The sequence below is a fragment of the Rhamphochromis longiceps genome, linkage group LG17 (assembly GCF_057381845.1).
Source record: "Rhamphochromis longiceps isolate RC_006_pf linkage group LG17, R_longiceps_female_GT1.1, whole genome shotgun sequence".
In the NCBI taxonomy this organism is placed as follows: Eukaryota; Metazoa; Chordata; class Actinopteri; order Cichliformes; family Cichlidae; genus Rhamphochromis; species Rhamphochromis longiceps.
In genome coordinates this window covers 5,938,423-5,962,929 of record NC_140573.1, presented here as the reverse complement: position 1 = coordinate 5,962,929, position 24,507 = coordinate 5,938,423, and the positions used below count along the sequence as shown (strand labels likewise).

The window sequence follows — 24,507 nt, the reverse complement described above, 5'->3', positions numbered from 1 at the left end:
CCAGCAACTATTTCACAATAAATTAATAAAACACCAACATAAATGGAGCAACAACGACAGTGGGTAGCTCAACATATTTTATTCGTAAAATTCGGATCTTGTTATTTTTGCCCTTATTCCTTCACAAATGTATTACTTAAACCTCTCACGAGCGCATGTATTGGTAGTAATGTAGTTTCCTACTGTAGCCGCCAGAGGGCAGTGAACAACGGCAGTTCTACGGCATCGGATCAGGCATGATGCTGATGCCAGAAAGCACTAACTTAATTAGGGAACTATGCAAGTATGTATAATAATAAAAATAATAAATATACATAATAATATTGCTTTTATAGCTCTTACATGCTCCCTCTAAACATCCCTTCACTTTAGTTTGCCCTTAATATTTAAATGCTTTACCCTTTTTTGCTTTTACGTATTTTGCAGAAAGCGTGTTCAGCTTGGTGGGGCCATGTCACTGACTGTAAATATTATACATAATAACTTTCTGCACTGGTCTATGAGAGCATGGTGTCGCGTAATGGTATTTTATTTTGGAGAGAAGCCGGAAGTGTCGGTGTGACTCTGACTGGGCAAAAGTTGGCCAGAGAGTTTGACAAAGTTTCTGAGTAGAAGCGGCGCGTTTCCTTAACCACAAACTGTGCACATTAGCTTGAAAGTATCATTTACTCTATTCCGTGGTCTCTTCTTTCCGCATAAATGCCGAAACTTTTGTCCAAAGCTCCGGATTTCGTTGCCATCTTCGTTCATTGGTGAGTTTTTATAAATTTTATTTTACAGAATTACCGCCTCTCCTTTCGATTATTGCGGCAGCTGTACCGTTACACCCACAGGCTAACCCTGCTCGGCTGTGGTCATGTTAAATACAGGCTGAACTATCCCCACCAGTAGATGCCCCACGGTCACTTTTCAAGTGTTTTTAAATGTTTATGACACAGTCGTCAAAACAGCAGACTGTCACTAAAGCCACTTGTAATCACATCCATGTTGTTTTGAGTTTTGCTTCCTGCTTTTCAAAGCTTCCTCTGCTGATGTGACAGAAGCAGAAGGGAAACCCCGGCCATTTAATCCTGAACACGTCAGCCAGTGAAGATGATTTGAAAGAAAAGATGAAAAAGTATTTAGTTATTAGTGAGGTATATGAGTAATACCGTCTTGGTAAATCTTTACTTTCCCAAAAGCAGTGCCAGTACATGCAGTCGCCCTCAGTGTGTTTATTTTCTGTGTCTGATTCTGAAGTGTAGTTAGAGGTAACATTTAGATTGCAAAGTGTATTATTCTTGTATAGGTCTAATTATAGAGAGCTGTGTGTGTGTGTGTGTGTGTGTGTGTGTGAGAGAGAGAGAGAGAGGGGGGGGGGGTGTCAGTAAAACATTGAAGGTCTGTGGGCTGATTGCTGCATCTGCCTCTGCACTGACTGACTGAATTTTTCTGATACCAACTTTTAGGAAGTATGCCAATCTAAAACTGGATCTTAAAAAAAGAGAAGTAAACTGAATTTATGATGTGAATAAATGGAAAATAAGTTTAAAAAAAGAAATCTGAAGTCTTTCTTAATCTGGGTAAATTTGCTGACACAACATTTTGCTGACACGAGGAGGCGTTGCTGGACGATGCTTGATACCGGGATGGCTCTGAGTCGTCTATCTTCGAAGATGCTTTGGTATTTTATATTTTCACCAGCCAATCATGGCCTGTCTCAGTTTCCAGCATCAGCAGGAAACACAGCATGTTTCCAATTTCAGAGTTTATTGAAGGGAAGGGCTCGTCACAAATTAATGACACCAGCGCGTTGGATTTTTTTTCCTATTTCCATATACTCATCCTCCTCAAGCTAGGCGATGGACAGGCAGCAGATCCAGGTGAGCGACGAAGAGTGTCAAGTACCACGAGAAGAGAGCCGAAGGAGGAGGAGAAAGAAAGCCATAACCTCGTCCTGCTCCACCTCCATGGATCAGATCTCTGTCGAGTTTGTGCTACCCACAGCTGCGCGGGGTGGAAGTGGCCCCGACACTCTGCAGCTGGACGTGGCTGGGAACTGGACTGTCGAACAGGTCCGGCTCGTTCACTCCTTTTCTTCTCAGACCCGCGTACCGTCTGCTGTAGATGTTAAAAATCCTCACTGCGCCTCGTTTGCAGGTGAAAGCCCAGGTATGGATGAAGGCAGTGACTTCGAACCTGTGCCCTGAGTTCTACCAGCGCTTCTCTCCTGACCATTGCATCCTGTTGTACCAGAAGAAGGGCAACGTTTGCGAGATCTATGACAAGCACCAGGTCTTCCAGACGCTAGACTGCATTCGCTACTGGAGAGGTACCACGACCCACTTCTACCTGCAATCAGAGTCTGAGCTGGTCTTTAGCTGTGATGTAAAAATCATGTTTTGTTAAATCATGTTAAATTGTTTTTTGTTTGTTTGTTTGTTTCAAAAGCTCTGAAGAAGGATGTGGGGCGGATTCAGCTAGTGCCCCGCCCACAGCCCTCACAGGAGTCTGTGGAGTACCAGCGCTACCTGAACTACCTGATTGGCTACGACGTAACCGACGTCAGCAACGTCCACGACGACGAGCTGGAGTTCACACGCAGGAAGCTGCTGACCCCACGACGCATAGAGCTGTCGGAACGCGACCCAAAGCTCTACTCCATGGACCCCTGGGTGACACGCAAGCCTCTGCCCGAGCACCTGCTCTCCAAGGTGTGTGTATGTGTGTGTGTGTTTATAATAGTATAACACAGTTAGCACTGTTAGCTTTAATTACTGCAGTTCAAAATGACTTATATGTATATGCAAGGTTTGACCCAGAACTCCAAGCCCTGCAGACTCAAATGAAAACCTCTGTAAAATGATGTAGATGTTTTCCTATAATTATAAAGTAGAAAAGAAAAACGGGCTAGGTTATTTAAAAAAAATGGACCAACCTTTGCTACAGCTTCTGCTTCAGTCATAATAATTCATTTTGAAACCTAAAAAAAGTATTAACTCCACACTTCATCTGCCTGTTCTCTCTTCTTCTTGAGTTATAAAGTCTGTGCTTGCGCTGATGACTGATACAGCTTTAGTCACACATAAAAGTGTGACTTGGAGTAGTAAGTTCACTAAAGAGCCACTTTCTTCACCAGCTTGAGCTTACAGGATAGACGGGGATGTCTGTTGCTACAGAAACCACCTCCTCTAGCCTTGTATACACCTATTTGCCTCCTAGTTGTATGATTGTAATGACAGGTGATTGGATCCTGGAGCGTATTACTACCAGTGTGAAACCCCAGGCTCTTCATTCAAAGTTCTTTCAAAAAAACTGACTGTGGAGTGATTTGCTTGGAGAACAGGGCAGAGAATGAGAGCAGCGAGTTTTGCCTTTGAATGAGATGAGGAAAATAGTGCATCAAGAAAACTGCAGATCAACAGGCTGAACTTGAACTTTCAACTGTTTGATGAATTTCTCAGTTTAGTCTTAATTAGAAATTATGTTCCACTAAATGACTGACCCTCCAAAAGTTGATTCTGTTCATCTGGATGTAGCGTTTTCAGTGGGAGAAACGTTTCGTCACTTATCCAAGTGACTTCTTCAGTTCCAGTTTTATAGACAGTACATTTGCATAATGACAGAAACTAGCACCACTGAAGGAACAATGGGCTGGGAGGTCAGTTCCTTCATCATGATTATGCAAATTCTCATGACCATTGATCAAAGACCACTGATCAATGGCCATGAGTACCATTCACAGAGAGTTGGGGAATGGCTGCAATCACAGCATTGTAAGATGGCGAAAGAGGAGGGTCCTAAGGGTACTTAGGCCCCCTCCTCGATTCAGAGATGGTCTTTTTCTCTTTTCACCTAAATGGCCTCCTTGACTCCAAACCAGCATTCCTTCCTGTCCAGGATGTGTACATCCTTATCATTGAAAGAGTGTCCACTGGCCTGTAGGTGTCCATAGACTGCAGAGTCCTGGCCTGACGAGGTAGCTCTTCTGTGTTGTGCTGTTCGCTTTGCCAGAGGTTGTTTGGTTTCCCCGATGTATGCCCCAATGAGATGCGGTGTTTAGAAAAAATGCGTCTCAACTGTTCCAATACTCCTGACACGTACGGGATAACTACAGGTTTTCGCTTAGTCTACCGTTGTCCTTCTCTCCTGGATCAGCTGGAGCTTTCTTTTGGCGCCTTCCCAGCTTTGACAAAAGTCCAGCTGGGATAACCACATGTACTCGGGGCCTTCCTGATGTGATGTTTTTCTTCTTCTCTGGCCACTGTGTCTGTGGGGATGGTGTTGGCTCTGTGTTGTAGCGTCCTGATGACACCCAGTTTGTGCTCCAGTGGATGATGAGAGTCAAACCTTAAATACTGATCCGTATTGTAGGTTTACGGTACACGTCAGCTTTTAGATGTCCCCCATTACTGATGGAAATCTCACAGAAGGCTAACCTGACACTTTTCATATCCTCCCTGGTGAATTTGATGTGTCGGTCCACAGAGTTAATGTGATCCATGAATTGTGGTACGTCCTGAGATTTGATTTGCACCCAGGTGTCATCCACATACCTGAACCAATGACTTGGTGGTGTTCCAGAGTAGGATAGCAAAGCCCTCTTTTCCACTTCTTCCATGTACAAATTTTCAAATAGGTGAAATGAAGGCACAGTTCCAAAAGCAAACACACTTGGTCGATGCTGAGAGTGGTCCTGTTGCTGAGGTTGGGATCATCCTGTAATCGCTTACGAACTACCTCCAACGCTTCCATGACTGGAGTGCAAGTGAAGAGAGATGTAACGTCGTACGAGACCATGGTTTTAACTGCCTCCATCGTAATATCTCTCACCTTCTCAACAAAATCCAAGGTGTTCTGGTCGTGGTGTTCAGAGCTGCTTACCAGCGGGTTGAGGATCGAAGCCAGAAACTTAAAGATGTTATTGGTGACCGAGTTGATCATACAGACAATCGGTCTTAAAGGTGCACCCTGTTTATGTATCTTTGGTAAACCATACAGACTTGGTGTAGACTCCCCTGGGTACAGCCTGTGGTATGAGGTCTGGTCAATAGCATTGTCTCGTTCTAACTGCTTCTGACAGTCTATCACCCTCTTCCTGTAGCCACTGCCTGGGTCTTGTTTCAGGGGCTCATAAGTATTTTCATCATTTAGTAGTGACAAAATTTTCTCACGATAGTCTTTCTGGTTTAGCAAAACTGTGCACCTACTCCTGTCTGCCAGAAGGATGATAATGTTGTTGTCATTGTTGTTGTGAGTGCCTTCCTCTCCTCCATGGTGATGTTGGATGCTGGGAGCTTTGCATTGCTGCGACAGGCCGAAACCTTTGTCCGTAGTTGCTCTGCTTCCACTTCTGCAATATTGTTGTTTCTGTGGCTGTGATCAGTTCCACTAGCGGGATTTGTCTTGGCGTGACAGCAAAATTCAACCCTTTAGCAAGGATGTTTTTCTCTGTTTCGGTGAGCTGTCTGCCAGACAAATTCTTCACCCACTTGTCCTCGGTGTCGCATCCTTCTGTCTTCTGGCCGTTTTTGCATAATCATGATGAAGGAACTGACCTCCCAGCCCATTGTTCCTTCAGTGGGCTGGTTTCTGTCATTATGCAAATGTACTGTTTATAAGATTGGGGAAACCTGCAGTCAGCTCAGACTGAGGAAGTCACTTGGATGAGTGACAAAACGGTTCTCCCGTTGAAAACGCTACGTCCAGATGAATAGAATCAACTTTTGGAGATTTACTTACCTGGATGATTGAGAATGCATCAAAACGTAAATGACTGACCATTTGTCAACAAGCTGTTGGTCAAATGTTGGAGTAAATGTCTTAGTGTGTGTTTATTTAGACTTTCAAGTTGTTTTTTGTGTTCTGCTCCTCCTCTCAGATCAATAATGGCCACATTCTGGTGGTAATCCACATAGGGACAGCCAGCCAGACCATCAAAGTCTCCATTGATGACACACCAACACTGGTAGATGTGCAGTGATGAATTCCACTTATATCTTTACTGTTTCCTCTGCCTATTTCCTGTACAGTTTCCTGAAAGTTTGCCATCTTGTTTAGGTGTTGGCGAGCTTTTTTGCCAAGACATCAAATAAAAGAGCTTTGCTGGGCATCCCCGACAATGTGTGTGAGACTGACTTTGTGCTGCGGGTGTGTGGCAGGTAACCGTGCCATCGAGTTGGGCTTGAAAGCCGCTGATGGCTTAAACTGAGAACCAAGTTGAGAGAAACAGAGCAGCATTACTATTTTATTCGTTACATTAGAGAGTAAGCATGCCGCTGTCCCACAGGGAGGAGTACCTGTACGGAGAAAAGCCTCTGGAGAACTTTAACTGGATCCGTCAGTGCCTGAAGAATGGCGAGGAAATCCACCTGGTTCTGGAGATGCCTCCTGATCCCGATCTGGATCTGGTCCAGAAGGAAGACTGGGCCCAAGTTGATGACTGCACTGGAGTTGCAGGTAAACAGTTAAACTAAGCTGTTCAGTCATTTTCTTTCCACATGGCCAACCTTGTAACCCTAGTCTTTTGATTTTTCCCTCTCAGGCACCCATGAGCAGCTGACCATTGATGAGAAGGACCATGAACGGGTGTTCACCATCTCCATGTGGGACTGTAACAGGAAGTTCAGAGTGAAGGTGCTGGGTATTGACATCCCATCTCTCCCCAAAGTCCCGGAGTTTATTGTCTACATCGAGGCCAGCATCTTTCACGGGCAGCAGCTTTTAGCTCAGGTAATTGAGACAAAACTACACTTTTTCAAACGACAATTTAAGCCCAGCCATAAAACCAAGTTGATCCCTCTGCAGTCTCTAGATTAAATTACACTTTGTTTACCCTTTATTTTATCTTTAAATTGCATTAAACTTAAACTTAGACCACTGGCTTCCTACTGGTCTTCATCAAAGCTGAACCAAGTCATATTAACTTAACCTTTTGATCATTTTGTTGTGGCTTTGGAAGCATTTTTAGTGCATTTATCTGACAAATACTATTATGGCCTGTATTTGTATAGCGCTTTATTATGAGGTTAACTTCCTTAACTGACTGTGATCCAGTTTTGGTCCATGCAGATTCTCAAGCATCCAGGTCATGTCTTGACTTACCCAAACTGGCAGCGGGAGATAGCCTCCGCTTCTGCTGAAGGTTTCTTCCTGTTGAAAGGGAGTTTTTCCTTCCCAATGTCGCCAAGTGCGTCCTCATAGGGTCTCTAACTTACAATATTAGGCACCTTCAGGTGACTGTTGTGTTTATGTGTATGCTTCTTCCAATAATTAGCATATAAACAGAGGTTAAAATGAGACTAGCCAGGTAGGGTATACCTAAGATTGGGTGCTTCAGTGCACTCTCACTACTGGTAGCATGAGCATTGCTAACGTTCACTTCCTCTGTCCTGTCTTTCATCTGTCACACTTTAATGTTTTTTTCTCACCCAGAGAAAAAAAATACAGCAACTGCATATTTAGCTAGCAGATAGTTTGTGTTACAAACTACATAAAACAGTTTTGTGTTGAATTTGAAAATACAACGGCTGCACTGAGGTACCACTGAGCTCCCCGGGTGCTGAATTGCTGCCCACTGCTTCACTGAGTGAATGAGTTAAATATAACTATACAAGCCTTTCAGTCCGTGGAAATGGAAAACTCACTTAACTGTGGACAGTGACATTGGTGTTCCAGCACTTTTCCATTCCATGGCAAGCTTGAGCCTTGGTTGTTTCTGAGCATTCAAACCAGTTTTCTACCCTCTGAGGGTGACTGTTTGGGTCTTCTTCTAGACCTTGGTAAAACGGTAAGACATCCAACTAACATGTACTTACATTAACAGTTGTTTAAACTGCTGATCCTGGAATCTGCAGTTTAAACATAATGGCCCATTATGCTTCCTGAACAGCTTTGGCAGAGCTCTGACCTCAGCCTCTTCAAAATTAAATGGTAAATGGCCTGTATTTATATAGCGCTTTACTAGTCCCTAAGGACCCCAAAGCGCTTTACATATCCAGTCATCCACCCATTCACGGCAAGCTACATTGTAGCCACAGCCACCCTGGGGCGCACTGACAGAGGCGAGGCTGCCGGACACTGGCGCCACCGGGCCCTCTGACCACCACCAGTAGGCAACGGGTGAAGTGTCTTGCCCAAGGACACAACGACCGAGACTGTCCAAGCCGGGGCTCGAACCGGCAACCTTCCAATTACAAGGCGAACTCCCAACTCTTGAGCCATGATCGCCCGTGGATTATGCTTAAATGCTGGGTCTGTGCCAGGAAACCAACCAATTTAAATGAACTACCAATTCTGCCAAGAAGAATAGGCAAATATACAGCGAGATTTATTGTTGGCTACTAATAGCACCTGGTTCAGGTGCAACTTGCTAAGGGACATTTAACCCAATATTAGTGGCAGCAGCATGTATATTTTAGACCCTTTATGTATACTTAAATAGTGGATTAAAAAATATCTAAAGGAATTTCAAATTTGTGCACTCACTTCTTGTTTTTGAACTAAAGATGTATGCCACCTTAGAAAAAGAACAGTTCAAAGAAAGCATTGGAAGCTCCAAATTACCCTCACATTCATGCCCATGATGACTTCTGCCCACAAATGTATAAGCAGCATGAAAATATATGAAATAGATGGGTTTGAAAAAGGCTGGAGGGTGATAAAAGCAGTGTTTTGTTTATTTATTTATTTTTACATTTTTAAGGAGAGAACCACCTCTAAAACCTTCAGTGAAGAAGTGCTGTGGAACTGCTGGCTGGAGTTTAACATTAAGATCAAGGATCTGCCTAAGGGGGCATGCCTTAACCTCCAGGTAATCTAAGAAATTTCTTTCTGGTGCTGTTATCATTCTCTGTTTGTTGGTAGAATAAATAATCATTAAGCTGTAACTATTGTACTTTTGTTACATAATGGTTCTACGTTTCCCACCCAGGTGATCTGTGGGAAGCAACCCCAGATCCCAAATTCCAAAGGAAGCTCTTATCAAGAGAGTACAGCGGGAAGCAGCTGTCTTGATGGTAAAGTCCTCTCCCTTTCTGTTCTTTCGCATGTTGAAAATCTACAGAGCAATGCTTTATTCTGTGTGTTCACCCGGCTTTCAGGAAAGACCAAGAGTCGTCTCCTGTACTACGTGAACCTGCTCCTGATCGATCACCGCTCCTTGCTCCGCCAGGGGGAGTTTATCCTCCACATGTGGAAAATGCCAGAAAAGAGCGAGGAAAGCAGCAGTAGCATCAACGCGGACAAGCTCACCTCAGCCACGAACCCAGACAAGGCCTCTTCCATGGCCATTGCCATTTTGCTGGACAAATACTGCTACCCTGTGGTACTACCCAAGAGCCGGGATGTGGGCCGGGACTGGGCTGTTGGGGGTGAGGACGCAGAGGGAGGGGAGCGGGGTCAGAGAGAGATGCCAAACCACTTGAAAAAGCAGTTTGAGGCCATTGTAGGTACCGATCCCCTACATCCCCTCAGCCCTGAGGACAAAGAGCTGCTGTGGCACTTTAGACACGAATGTATGCGTGACCCCAGGTACTGATTTATTTCTTTATTTGTCCTTTTAAATTAAAACGACAATAAAGTAATGTTTTGCCCCAAAGTACTGAAAATATAATTTTATAACAAATGCCTTGCCCTTAGAGCCTACCCAAAGCTGCTGGGCTCAGTCAGATGGGGGAAACAGGAAGATGTTTTGGCGACGCATCGACTGCTGGAGCGCAGCAGCGCATGGGACACCAGGTACAAGAGCGTTTCAAACTGCCACTGTACTGTGTTTAGGATCAATGTCGTATCACCTTTCACCATAACATTGCTTTGCAGTGGTCTGGATGTTGGCCTGGCCATGCAGCTGCTTGACTGCCACTACTCAGATGCACAGGTTCGCTCAATGGCTGTCAGGAAGCTGGAGACGCTGGAGGATGATGATGTGCTCCGATATCTTCTCCAGCTTGTACAGGTACACCCTGTCTTTTTTCCTTTTATTTTAATATAAATAATATTTGGTTAATCTGAGTAAGAACCACTTCAGTCACAGAATTAGCCATCAGCTCTTTTCTAGGACCTTCCTACCTTTCTATACATGTGCATTCAGAGCTAAAGATGGAGGGAGGGTGTAAGGTCTCAGCACAGAGGAATCTGTGCCATGAAGCATCAGGGCACTCCTGAAGCCAAAAATGGGTCCAGTTTGACACTAGTGAGGTGTACCTAATAAAGTGGCGCCCTATGTGAGAGTCTCCAATTGTAATCGAAGAAGGCTGTAAAAGTATCTGCTGAGTCATCGACTGACGTGGGCCAGCATTAAAATCAGCTGTTATCTGCCGCTAACATTTGCATACCTAACATGTACTCGCTGTACTTGCACAGAACTTTTCTTTCCTCCATCTACAACCAGGAAACAGATGGTACATTTTGTATCCTGCTGTATTCTTTTGGCAGCTGAAACCACATTTGCTTACAAAACAATCAATCTAATGCATTTTTTAAAATGTTGCTGAATGCTAAAGTTGATCTTTTACAGTTTCTGTGTTGATGTGTCGATAATGTGAGACTGTTTGCACTTTAGAGTTGGACATTCGTTTCCTGTGTCAGATTCAGGCTCTGGTATCTATGTGACGCTGGTTAGCATAGCCTAGCGCAGACATGCTACACTTTAATCCTACGCTGGCAGTTTGTTTGGTGAACAAAAACACACACTGCCTGCTTTACATTGCTGCTGCCAAGTTTTGTGTTGTTGTGAGTTTATGATGCGGTGCTGATGAGCACACACTCTGCTGCTGTTACAGTTGTTTATTGTTGATTTCAAATGTGTAACCACTAACATTTGACTGGTCGGATAAATATTAGCTCGAGAGGACCAAGCCTCTTTTGCATTTACACTCTCACTCTGTCTGATTCACTGTTTCATGCTGTGAGTTTAGTTGACTCTGCAGTCAGCTTTGCATGAGCGATACTGTATCAGTCGTCAGCCGTGGCCAACAAAAGAGCCTTTTAGGAGAAAGACATCTTCCTAAATGCAGTTATGACATCTCACTGATCTGTGGAATATATTATACCATCAAAATTCTCCAGAACATGCATGTGTCAAAGTCTTTGTAGGGTGAACGTGAAAGAATACACATTACATACACTGTTTCCATGATGCTTCACAATATGCTAAAAAAAAAGGGATTCAGTCCTTTTTAAACCACTCGCTGCCTCTTTTTCTAAACATTTAAATAGCAGTTATGTTGGAGCACAGTTACTTCTGTGTTTTCATTGCACTTGCTTTACTGCCAGTCCATGCTGCTTCCCAACACACTGTAGCCTCTGTTAAAAGGCAGTTCTTCTGGTATAAATGTGTGCACACAGCCTGCTAACTTCACCTGGCAGATGATCAAATCAAATCAAAATTTATTTATATAGCACATATTAAAACAACAGTGTTGACCATAGTGCTTCACAGTCAGTAAAAGCATGAGACAATTAAAACAAACAATAAAACAGGACAACAAAAAATAGGTAACAACACAACAGCCAACTAGTTAGAATCAAAAGCCAAAGTAAAAAGATAAGTTTTAAGACGTCTAGGTGCCACGGTTACAAAGGCCCGGTCACCTCTCGACTTCATTCGAGACCTAGGTTGTGCTAGGAGCCTGTGATTGGATGATCTAAGTGCTCTGTTGGGATTGTATAAGTGGAGTAGTTCAGAAAGATAGCTGGGCGCTAAATTATTCAGAATTTTAAAAGTGAATAAAAGAATTTTAAAATCTATGCGATATTTAACAGGGAGCCAATGTAATTTGGCTAAAATTATGCGTTCATATATTCTCGTACCTGTTAAAAGACGCGCCGGTAACTGAAGCCGGTAAAGAGAAGAGTGTTGGAGGCCCGAGTAGAGGGAGTTACAGTAGTCCAATCTGGATGTGATAAATGCGTGGATAAGCTTTTCAAGGTCCTTTAAAGGAAGGAACGGCTTTGCTTTGGATATCTGACGCAACTGGCAAAAGCTGTTTTTTACCACAGTGGAGACGTGTTTCTCAAGTTTAAAAGAGCCATCCAGGAACACTCCAAGGTTTCTTACAGCGAGCGAGAGATGCTAGCGAGAGGGCCAAGGGCATCAGCTAACTGGTCTAGCGGAGTGTGACTACCAAAGACTACCAAAGATTTCGGTCTTATTCTCGTTCAATGTAAGAAAATTATGTGATAACCAAATTTTAACTTCATGCAAACAGTTGAACAGAGGTTGCAAAGAAGCGGACACGTTGGATTTCAAAGGTGAATAAATCTGGATATCGTCAGCATAACAGTGAAAGGAGATGTTGTATTTTCTAAAAATTAATCCCAACGGCAACATGTACAAAGAGAAGAGAGCGTGATGTTGTTAGAAAGCCCACCACCACGTGCTTTGGAGTAGGAAGAATGTTTCATTTTCCTTTTTGTGCATTGCACAACACCAGAGGTCACACAGGCTTGTTGTAGACACACATTGTGCTATCATCAGAAATCATGTTAGCTGCTTTGTTTATGTGTTTGTGTGTCCTGCAGGCAGTCAAGTTTGAGCCCTACCATGACAGCGCTCTAGTCAGGTTCCTGCTGAAGAGAGCTCTGAGGGTAAGCAGACATGTGTCTGCCTGTGTTATGTCATTTCAGCTCTGTGTGTGTGTGTGTGTTTTACTAGCACAATAACTGCAGTCAAAAAAATGTCAAGTTAAACAACACCTTTTGTTTTTCTTTTGCAGAGTAAGCGTATCGGTCATTTTCTCTTCTGGTTCCTGCGGAGTGAAATCGCTCAGTCCAAGCACTACCAGCAGAGGTACGCTGTCCTCCTGGAGGCCTACCTCAGAGGCTGTGGTGAAAATATGCTGCAGGACTTCCGGAAGCAGGTGACACGCCCTATTTATAGATGTTTCCACAATTGTATAGTACTGTGAAAATGTGATACGCATGGTCTGAAGGGCAGGCTGTGAAGACGCCATTCTTAAAGAAGGGAAAATTAGGGGCAACCATCAATAACTTTGACAGCAAATTTAAATGTAGTTTTAGTCATAATTAGAGTAGACTTAACACGGTTTTCAAAGCTTTTTAATTTTCCTTGATGTCACATGTGAAATGTTTCCATATGTCTGCTCATCTCTTCCTCCCAAGCGTTGAGATTTTGTGACGTTTTCATGAGACACAGTGTGAACCAGCTGTACTGATCCTGGGGGCACATCAAATGAGCATGTCTAACCTCACTGCACGTGGTGATTACTTCTGATTGGATCACTTCCAAACTTGTCCCGCCTTTCTAGACAACTTAATAGTTCTGATTGGAATTTTCCGTTCAGAATTATTTCATCTCGTTTTTATTCGCTGGTTTCTGTCCTCGTGCATTCACTTTTATTTAGATATCATTTTTCTTTTCATCAGAGGAAAAGAAGTCATTGATGAAAATTGTGACAAAAAATTGTTGGTCAGCAAAATCAACACTGGTGGCAGCATGTCTTACGGAGTCCAAATTTGGGATAATCTTTACAGAGAATGGAACAAAAAGCAGCTGACCAAAGAAGAGCTTTGCCGAAGACTTCTTAATGAAATGACGAGAAAGCTGCCTAGAAAGGTTCAGGCTGTGTTGAAGAAGAAGGTGTTTGGGGGGTTGGGTTTGAACACATCTTTGACAGAAAGTCCTGATGCTTGCAGGTGGATATGACAGAGGCTCTGCAGAAAGTCACCCGTGAGATCAAGACCATGTCTGCAGACAAGTATGATGTTACGCCACAAGGTGAGGAGCAGAAACAGAAGCACTGATATGAGCCTATATCGTGTAGCATGAACGTGCATTATTTGCTTATTTTTTTTAAAGTAATTTAGTGGTACTCCTTTGTGGATGCCCCTGTCACCTCACAGTAAGAGAGCTGGTAGTTCAAACCTGCCGGCCTTTCTGTGTGGAGTTTGCACGTGCTCAGAGCACTCTGGTTTCCCCCTACAGTCCAAAGACATGCCTGTTAGGTTAACTGGCGACAGTAAACTGCGTTTAGGCGTGAAGAGATCGGGCACTAAGAGAAATCAGTCTGTAATCCTACAAAAAAAATCTGTGAAAAGAAAATGTTTTATTGTTCTTCTGCTTCTTTTATCTGGAAATGTGCAACCTAATCCCGGTCCAGACTGCAAATGCTTAAGTACTCCTTGTGATTTCAAAACTCGAACAGGTCTTGGTATCACTCATTTAAATGTCAGAAGTCTTCTTCCCAAACTTGAGTTTGTGAAATTTTGGATGAAAGAGTTAGATACTGATATTCTTATATTATCAGAAACCTGGCTTACTAAATCAATTACTGACAAAGACATTGCAATAACGGGCTATAATCTTTTCCGTTGCGACCGCCCCAGAAAGGGTGGCGGTGTTGCAATTTATGTAAAAAGCAAATTCCATGTTACTGTCGATTCATCGGTATCTGTTTGTAAGCAGTTTGAACTTCTTGCCCTCAAACTCCAACTTTTCAAGGGCTATTTTATTACCATTGTGGGCTGTTATAGACCCCCCTCAGCTAGTAGTGAGGCTTTAGTTTCACTTAGTAAAAAATCTACTTTAAATTTTAATGAAATTGTGCTGGCCGGAGATTTCAACTGGGACTGGTTGTCCTCTGCCTCAGACAGTTTTAAATCCATGTGTGATTCATATAATCTCACACAACTAATTTACAGCACAACTCGTCCAAATCTTAAATACCCAGAAAAGTCATCACTTATTGATTTATTTTTAACTAATATGCCGTATAAATATTCTCACACTGGGGTTTTCGCAAATGATATCAGTGACCACTGTGTGGTAGCTGTAGTCAGGCAATCGAAGCTCCCAAAATCAAGGCCACAGATAGCTTTTAAACGAGATTTTAAGCATTTCTGTGAGCAAGCTTTCTTTCATGATTTATGGGACTATAACTGGAGTAGAATTTACCTGATAACTGATCTTGAGCTGGCATGGAATTATTTTTATGATACTTTTATCAAAATTATAAATAAACATGCCCCTATCCGCAAATTTAGAGTAAAATGCAGAAACAACCCTTGGTTTTCTCTTCAGCTCTCTAGTCTACTCAAAAAAAGGGATGCTGCCTGGGCTAAGGCCAGAAAAACTAAATCTGAAGCGGATTGGCTGATTTTTAGACAGCTCAGAAACCGTTCAACTTCCTTAATTAAAAAGGCCAAATCAGAATTCTATCTTTCAAAAACTACTAAACATTTGAACGATCCTAAAAAATTCTGGAAAATAATAAAATCTTCTTATGGGGACATAACTACAAACGAGATGCCAACTTTTGTTGTAAAAGACTCCTGCACTTTAACAGAGAAATGCGACATTCTAAACTGCTTTAATGAGCATATTGTTTCTTCAGGATCTCTATTTGAATCTTTATATCCAGATTTAAAACAGCTTAATCAACAAGAGGCTCTCTCTGCAACTGCTCAAACTGAATCTGTGGTCCAACCCTTCAGTTTTTCTCCACTAAATGTTTTTAAGGTCCATAGGGCTTTAAATCTGTTGGATCTAAATAAATCTGCAGGACCAGATCAACTTGATCCCTATTTTCTTAAGTTGGCTGCAGATTTTATAGCAGAACCGATAACTTACATTTTTAATCTTAGCCTCTCGAACAGTGAGATCCCTGTAATATGGAAATCTGCCTATGTTCTCCCTTTGCTGAAAGGAGGTGATCCTTCAGATGTTAATAATTACAGGCCCATATCTAAATTGTGTGTTCTAGCAAAAGTTCTAGAAAAGTTCATTAGTGAACAACTGAAAGACTTTTTGGACAAAAATTCAGTTCTTTCCCAACATCAGTCAGGATTCAGAAAACAACACAGCACAATAACTGCTGCTATTAAAGTGGTTAATGACATTGTTGATTCAATGGACTGCAAAAAATACTGTGCTGCTCTTTTTCTTGACTTGTCAAAGGCTTTTGATACAGTTGACCATGCTATTTTATTAAATAGTCTAAACAATATTGGTCTATCTGTAAATGCTGTAAGTTGGTTTTCAAATTACTTGTCAGCAAGAAAACAGTGTGTCCGTGCTGCTGGGTCTTCTTCCTCTTTTCTCCCAGTATCCAAAGGAGTTCCACAGGGTTCCATATTAGGACCATTGCTATTTTCTCTTTACATAAACAACCTTTGTGATAATTTGTCAAACGCAGCATTTCATCTTTATGCAGATGATACAATCATTTATTGTTCATCCCCTTCAGTAGCACAAACTCTGCAATTTCTGCAGTCTGCCTTTGATGTCGTTCAGTCCCATTTAACTCAACTTAAGTTGGTGTTAAATCCAGAGAAATCCAAGTTCATGTTATTCTCAAATGGCAAAGAGTTGTTAGCTACGTCTCCTAAGATTAAAACAATTCAAGGATCTGAAATTGAAATGGTCACATCTTACAAGTATCTAGGGATCATTATAGATCAGAATTTGTCATTTAAGACTCACATTCAAAGGCTTGTGTCGAAGTTAAAATTAAAACTAGGTTACTTTTTAGAAACCAATCCTGTTTCTCCCTCCAAGTGAGAAAACATTTGATTCGTGCAACCTTTTTACCTTTATTGGATTATGGTGACCTGCTTTTTATGAATGCACCTGCCCACTACCTAAAGAGGTTGGATACTGTGGACCATTGTGCTTTACGTTTTATTACTGGCTATGGAAATCGTGTACATCATTGTTCTTTGTATGCTGCTGCTAAATGTCCATCTTTGCATATTCGCAGACTCTCCCATTGGTTGATTTTTATCTATAAATCTCTCCTTGGGCTGGTTCCATCTTATTTATGTGTTTATATGTGTAAAAACCACAACCAATACAACCTTCGTTCGAACAAAATCATACAATTGATTGTCCCAAAAATCAGAACAGAATTGGGGAAAAGGGCTTTTAAATACGCTGCCCCTGCTTCCTGGAATAATCTGCAGAAGGAACTGAAGTTATCAGAATTGGTTACCTTGGGAGAGTTTAAGTCTGTCTTAAAGGAACGAGAGAACAGCTCTTTTACTCAGTGTGATTATTTTTAATGTACTCTTAATTTGATCTGTTATTGTATATTTTACACATGTTTGTATGGGATATTGTATTTGTTTTAAATGTTAGATACCTATGTGGTATGTGACTTTTGTTGCTATGATGCCAGGTCTCTCTTGGAAATGAGATTTTTAATCTCAATGAGATTTTTTACCTGGATAAATAAAGGATTAATAATAATAAAAAATGGTTGTCTCTCTGTGTTAGCCCAGGGTGTAAGCTCAGTTTTTGTCTTATGACAGCTGGAATAGGCTCCAGTGCCCTTGCAAACCCCAAAGTGGATATGTGGAAGAAGATGGATAGATGGTTTCAGTTTTAAATACAAACCCTCCAAGGCTTTGGTCCTGCTTATACAGTGAACCTGCTGACTTTTTCTTCCACACTGGTTTTATTTATTCTGTTATCAACAGAATATCACACTTTTGAGGTTTGCACCCCAAACCTTTGCTTTAAATGTCTACGGTTACCTTTCTTTGCTAAACATTCTTCACTAGTTTATTCTGGGTTGTACTTTCTGTGGTTAACACCAGCATTTGTATCTAAGCATGTGTAAAGCATGTCTGTTGTATGAATACATGGTTGCATGTATGTACTGTATGGTCAGATGTGTATTTATTTTTTATTTTTTGATGTGTCGATATTACTCTGACTATTCTAAACCTTCTAATTTGCACTAAGACTTGAAAAGACGTGTAAAGAAAGAAGTGTGTGTTTTTCAGTGGTGTTTCAGTTGCGTCAGAAGTTGGAGAATCTGCAGTCCTCTGGTCTGCCAGAGAGCTTCAGAGTTCCTTATGATCCAGGACTAAGAGCTGGAGCCCTGCTGGTGAGGAGCAAACACATCAACACGACCCTGCAATAAACACTGAAATTAGAACAACTTTCAGCTCTCATGAGTGCTTATTTCTGGGCAGAGACGTCAGAATTGTATCTATAAATGACTGAATTTTTGATGAAAACAATTTATCTTTATGTAGATTGAGCAGTGCAAAGTGATGGCGTCTAAGAAGAAGCCGCTGTGGCTGCAGTTCAAACGGGCCGACTCCACCACTCTCTCCAAAGACCCCATAGGCATCATCTTCAAAGACGGTGATGATCTCAGACAGGATATGCTCATCCTGCAGGTGTGTAGCAGCTCAGCCTTAGACAGGACTGAGAGAGTTATGAGAAGAAAAGTTCTGTAGCACTCCGTCTGTCTTCTTTGCAGATTCTGCTGATCATGGAGTCAATCTGGGAGACTGAATCGCTGGATCTCTGTCTTTTACCGTACGGCTGCATCTCCACTGGAAATAAGATAGGTCGGTTATTCCCTGCAGAGATACAGAAAACATATTAGATCCTGTGTCCCTCATTTATAACAACCAAGGCTGATCATGTGAGCCTGACAAATCCAAAATAGCGTGTCATCGCTGTCTTTATTGCATCACTGTAGGCATGATTGAGATTGTTAAGGACGCCACCACCATCGCCAACATCCAGCAGAGTGTTGTGGGAAGCACCGGCGCATTTAAAGATGAAATCCTCTACCAGTGGCTCCGGGACAAGTGTGTCAGTGAGGACAAGGTACGTACTGTATCACTGACAGCTTATGATGGTTTTACGCTTGAGCGGGGGTAGCACGAAGACAGTCTGCGGGCAGTCGTGGACAGCCTGACTACCTACAGAGAGTGTTTGTTGTCAGATGGGGTCAGTGTCAAAAATATGCAGTACAACCGGTCTGCGGGCTGCACTTGTTTGTCCTGTGGTCAATCAGCTGCGGTGAAGAGCGAAGTCCTAACACGCAAAGAGCTGAAGGTAAACCAAGTGCTAAACAATGAAGTTTCCACTGCTGTCACTGTGTTTTTCATGCTGTATTTTCCATCTTTGATGATTTTTCATGCTGCTCGCGTTCCTGGTCATCACTGCTCAGTGATGTGCAGCTGGGATTTTTTTTTTTTAAGCAATTTATTGCTTAAAAAATCACACGGATGATGTAGAAGTCTCAAATAAAACAAATGGCATTACAAAGCTGTCATCTAGTTTTTTTTAAATCCATTGGTGGACTTTTTTATGCCCTACTTCCATTTTCGCAAAGCAATCCAGCTGACCGGATTGAAGTCTTTGTCAGGCTGATTCTGGTCCCTGTCCCCCATATTTGATACCTCCGCTCCAATTCATCATTATACTTGATTACATGTCGCTGATCAGCAAAGCTTTAGTTACAAGCCTTGCACGCAATGCATGCATTAAGTAACTGTGTTGATAAGACCAGTTTTGCAGACTTTATTAGATCAGAGGAAATGAGGAAGAGAGAGGAAGGAAGCAACCGTCAGAGTTTTTCCTGTCGCTATGGCACCCACGTGCGCTACTTTTAGCACAGACACCTGCACTCCCACAGTCTGCGCTTTTTCCTCTGCGTGGTTTTTTTAAACCGAGTTATGTTTCCAGTAACTACAAGGTCAAAGTTTCTTAAAGGGGACCTGTTACTCCTTTTGTCACTTTTGGCATTAACTCTGTTACAATAATTGATTCTCATATTAAATATGGCCAGAGTTTCAAATAAAGGGGTCAATATAACGTAAGTACAAGTCTTCCCAAATCGAATCTTCCCTAATCTAGCTCAGTTAGCATTGACTTCTTCTGCTTCTTGGGTGCTTTTGTTTATCAGCAGTGACTCACACACATACCATCAATTTAACCTGCCACCGTATAATTATGGCTGTTCTCTTTCCAAAACAGTATTGTTGTGTGTGTGAGTGAGTGTGCTCACTTGGCTTTTAATAGTGCAGCGTCTGTTGGGCGAGAGTGTAACTGAGGTTATTTGTTAAAGCTACAATTTACAGATGTGTCCAAAATGCATCACATGCAGGCAGTCAGAAAGCTACACTTCTGAAGCAAGGACTGATGCGAAGATACACTCACTGTGTGTGTGTGTGTGTGTGTGTGTGTGTGTGTGTGTGTGTGTGTGTGTGTGCGCGCGCGCGCGCACGCGTGTGAGTGTGTGTTTGTGCCTCTGCATGTTCCCAGTGGGCAGATTCTGTGTTGGAGCTTTCATAACAACTGCTCATGCAAACTAGAGACTGTGTGACGCAAGTCATTTGTTCAAGAAAACTGAAGATGAAAATTAATAAATTTGACACAGAATTTAGAAAACATAGTGTGTAATAGTCTATCTTTGATACACTTTTAGGCTGTAAGAGTGATGGTGTTTCATTTTTTCCACACCCCTTTCAAAGACCTCTTTGAGATTTAAGACTTGGTTTAAAGGGTTAAGATAAAGTTAGGCTTAGGTCAGTGTAAGGGCTTTAGCCATTGCATTAGTCGTGATGATTAAACTTGGGTCTTCATGAGGAGCTGAATGTCCTTGTGCATGTTTTTAACAGCTACACTATTAGTGTGAAGCTCACTTATCAAAGCTGGATGGGTTACAGCCCGGATGTTGTCGTATACAAGTACATGATTAAAAACTCTGTTGTCTGTGTTGTAGTTCCAGCAGGCTGTGGAGAGGTTCCTGTACTCCTGTGGTGGATACTGTGTGGCTACATACGTCCTGGGTATTGGGGATCGCCATAACGACAACATCATGATCACTGAATCTGGTAATCTTACATCTGCGTTTTCACGTCACTGTCAGACAAAATACAGATTAAATAATTACAAAAATGGGATATTTTTAGAAAGAAATTAAACTCGAGTGGCACCACACTAACAGACCTCCTTTGTGTTTCTGCAGGGAATCTCTTCCACATCGACTTTGGTCACATCCTGGGGAATTACAAGAGTTTCATGGGAATCAGTAAGGAGTGGGTTCCCTTTGTGCTCACACCAGACTTCCTGTATGTTATGGGAACTTCGGGAAAGAAAAGTAGCCCCCACTTCCAGAAGTTCCAGGTGCTTTTTTTCATGTCAATACAATATAGATGCAGGAACACACACGTCCCATTCTTAAATTCATGCAGATTCATGCAAACACCAGTTAGTCACATTTGTCTATATGAACATCCTCTGTGTTTCAGGACGTGTGCGTGAAGGCTTACCTCGCCCTTCGGCATCACACCAACCTGCTCATCATTCTTTTCTCCATGATGCTTATGACTGGTACAATCTCCTCCTGATACCACAACACCCAGTTATTAAAACAATAATAATAGTGTCATTTTCACAGGTTGGTCCAGTTGTACCCAATTTGAGTATGACTGGCTCACCGGTGACAAGTAGTTTTAAACAGATTTTCAATCTTTTTAGATATTGATACCAAAGTGAAGTGAAACTAAGACATGCTCATGCTTTGACACTTATTTTTGGTTCATTAACAGGGATGCCTCAGCTGACTAGTAAGGAGGACATCGAGTACATCCGCGAGGCCCTGACTGTTGGCCGCAGTGAAGATGAGGCACAGCGCCACCTGCTGGACCAGATAGAGATCTGCAGGGAGAAAGGCTGGATGGTTCAGATTAACTGGTTTGTTCATCTGGTCCTGGGAATCAAGCAGGGTGTGGAGAAACGGTCCACTTAGGACTTACTAAGATGTATTCCATGAAAAAAAAAAAAAAAGTCAATGACTGAAGAGTTTAAACTCTTGACTTTAAAATCTGAAGACAATCTAGAAGGATTTAAAATGTTTGCACACAATGTATTTTTGAAAGTGGTGTTTTAGGCATCTAGAGACTGGTCGGTGACCATTAGACAGCCACTGGTCACGAGGGAAAACCGTGTTCTCAACAAGTTTTTGAGAGTGGTTTAAAGAGATATACGGTTCTGCAACAAAAACCTCTTTCTGGTTGCTTTTTCAAGGAAGATGTTAACTTGTCTGCAAACACTTGAAAACTGCTCACCCAGCTGTAGTGAAACTGTTAAAAGTGCAACACAAACCAGAAACGGAACACATTTGCCCTCAAAGTAAAAGTTGGGCCTTTTGAAATGTGTTGGTTCCAGTGGTAAGGCAGAACTTTTACTTTGAAGGTGAACCTTCTCTGTTTCCTGTTTGTGGTGCGCTTTTTCAAGTCAAGGCTGCTTGCAAACAAATTGCTGTCTTCCATGCAAGCTATGGGAGACTGTGGCAATCTAATAGTGACCAAAACAATCACAAGGACGATTTGTGGTGCAGCGCTGATGTCACCTGGCAACCTTCCCCAACTTCCAGGAACCACTTGCCAAGTGGTTGCCAAATACACAGTTTTGCCTAGCAACTAGAGGTTGCCGGGGGAGATGGCCTGATCAGTCTCTAGGCCTGTGCGAATGAGCTGAGACCATCTGAAATGAGATATTTCGCTAAATAATGGGATGTCACTGTCTATAAAACGTCACTAACTTAAATTTTATCTGCTGAGCCATTCCTGCAAAGCTTTGCGCTAAAGGTTATATGCTATGATTCAGACCAAGGGGAGAGATAAACCAAATACAGGTATGACTGTTTTCACTGCACAATGGACCATGTCAAACATCAAATGTGTCATTTTTAGATGCAAAATAGGAGTGACCTAAGACTTAAAAGCACTGAATCTGTCTGCTTTAGTGACACCACTTAATGCAGTAGTTAAAAAGAAAGCTTTTAAAACAGAAGCAAACAGTAAAAAACGGATCTTTGCAATGTTTACGTTCATCCTTAAAAAATGTTTTAAATGTGGTCAGAGTATTTTAGTAGTGTTTCAGTGTCCAGGTAATTAAATGTTTAATATATATATATTTGACTAGTATGCAAGAGTTTATTGAAATGGTTAGATTCTCCTTTTCAGAGATTGCAAATAATATAACACATCCAACTTTGTGCTTGATGAGAGGCTTATTATTTATACGTGAAAGTGGTTTTTATTTGCGCTGCCCATTAAGGAAAAACTGTTCGATGTCTTTAAAACTGGAATTTCCAACTTCTAATTATGTAATGACTTAAAAACATGTTTCAGTCTGTTTTATGGCTGTTTGCTGTCTTAAAGTTTAAAATAACAGCCATGTACAGAGATAAGTTGCAGCTTACTGTATGAATATGTACTTTTGTCTTTCCACAGTTTTTCTGAAATAAACAGGAAGTGGGATTGTGTTGTCTTTCCATATCAGTAGTATCCATGTATCTATGTTGGAGATAAAAGCTAAAAGAAAGTTAAATGCAGTAGTTTGACAATCAGTGTTTTTTTAAAGTTTGCATTAAAACATTATTGGAAAGATGGAAAACTTTCTTCTTCTTCTTTTTTTTTGTAGCAGAAAGAACGTTTTATAATCAAGCCTTTTTGTGCGTGTAATTGCCTGTAGACGTTGATTCCGGACAATAAAAGGACTGAAACGTGTTTGTGCTGTTCAATGTAAGTCATGTCCTTTCACAGTAATACTCACTACAGCCAAGAAGTGTGCTAAAGAGCATCTCTGAATGCACAACATGTCATGTCAAACCTTGATGGAGATGGATTACAGCAGCAGGGGAACCTACCAGGTGCTACTCCTATCAGCTAAGAACAGGAAACAGAGTCTAGAGTTTGTACAGTTTCACCAAAATTGGAGAAAAGAAGACAGGGAAATGTTGCCTGGTCTGAGTTTCAATTGGTGCCTCAACATTTGGATGAAAGGGTGAGAATTTGGCAATATACATCAGTGCATGGATCTGTGTTGCCTTGTGTCAACGATTCAGGCTGGTAGTGGTAATAGAGTAATGGTGTAGGGGATATATTTTTAGCAAACTTTGGGCCCCTTAATACCGACTAAGGTACACTCGGGCAGGCTTTTAAACAATGCTATCTATTGATGGCTGCTTTGAGTAGGATAACACACCATGTCAAAACTCTCAAACTGGTTTCTGGATTATGTCAAGACGTTTACTGAATTCAAATAGCTTCCATCATGCCCATGGATAAAAATCTCTGTGAAGTATTTCCAGCACCTTGTTGAATCCATGCCATGAAGAATTGCAGCAGTTCTGGCGGTCCAACTTAGTATGAGCAAGATGTGCCTAATAAAGTGTCTGGTGAGTGTACTTCAATGATGGAAGTCCACTTTTACCACAAGATGGCGCAAGACCACAAGCTTGTCTCTACATTTACACGTCCCAAAGCTTGACAAAATAGAAACCAGTCTCATCCTTTCCTCTGCTCCTCTTTTTTCCCTGTATTTTTCCCTGTTCAGCTCCCCTTTTCCTTCCTGATAGTTATCCCATGTATTCTGTTCCTCCTCACCTTATCTCCTTTGTCTTCCCCAACAAAATTTCAGCAGAGTCGTGGGAGTAAGCGCACTGCACGAAGAACACATCTCTTTCAGTCTTTATGGCAGTACGCTTATGCCTTGTGATGTACAGTGTTGAGGTTCTAAATGGATTAGACAGATGAGCCTCCTCCTTTTGACTTTTTTCTATGTAATGTAATTTGTAAGGTTTTTAGTGTGCCTACGAACTGTATCGAAGCAAGACAATAATGGTGCTCACTGAATAGAGTGTTTTTTTTCTTATGCATTCTTGCAGATAGACATAAATCGTCAATGCTTTTATGTGCAACGTCTCCTCCATCCTTCTCTTTTGGACAACAAAAATATATTTTACACAGTGC

At 41.8% G+C, this 24,507-nt stretch overlaps 1 protein-coding gene across 1 annotated transcript; it reads left to right on the top strand.

The window, feature by feature from the left end:
- Nucleotides 1-587: 587 nt before the first annotated feature.
- On the top strand, nucleotides 588-23,243 carry pik3cg (phosphatidylinositol-4,5-bisphosphate 3-kinase, catalytic subunit gamma). The gene is made up of 24 exons (XM_085386523.1): nucleotides 588-752; nucleotides 1,835-2,054; nucleotides 2,140-2,311; nucleotides 2,431-2,693; nucleotides 5,861-5,947; nucleotides 6,040-6,140; nucleotides 6,269-6,438; nucleotides 6,524-6,711; nucleotides 8,684-8,791; nucleotides 8,912-8,996; nucleotides 9,081-9,510; nucleotides 9,619-9,717; nucleotides 9,799-9,934; nucleotides 12,502-12,567; nucleotides 12,696-12,839; nucleotides 13,636-13,717; nucleotides 17,725-17,828; nucleotides 17,980-18,126; nucleotides 18,210-18,300; nucleotides 18,435-18,565; nucleotides 20,469-20,580; nucleotides 20,715-20,872; nucleotides 20,998-21,079; nucleotides 21,298-23,243. The coding sequence occupies exons 2-24, from the start codon at nucleotides 1,842-1,844 to the stop codon at nucleotides 21,495-21,497; spliced, it is 3,369 nt and encodes a 1,122-aa protein (XP_085242649.1). The 5' UTR covers nucleotides 588-752; nucleotides 1,835-1,841; the 3' UTR covers nucleotides 21,498-23,243.
- Nucleotides 23,244-24,507: the final 1,264 nt, after the last annotated feature.

Coding starts and splice junctions, on each gene's coding strand:
- pik3cg (XM_085386523.1), top strand. CDS start 1,842: ATGGACAGGCAGCAGATCCAGGTGAGCGACGAAGAGTGTCAAGTACCA. Junction 6,141..6,268: donor GTGCTGCGGGTGTGTGGCAG/GTAACCGTGCCA, acceptor GCTGTCCCACAG/GGAGGAGTACCTGTACGGAG. Junction 18,566..20,468: donor AGTGTGTCAGTGAGGACAAG/GTACGTACTGTA, acceptor TCTGTGTTGTAG/TTCCAGCAGGCTGTGGAGAG.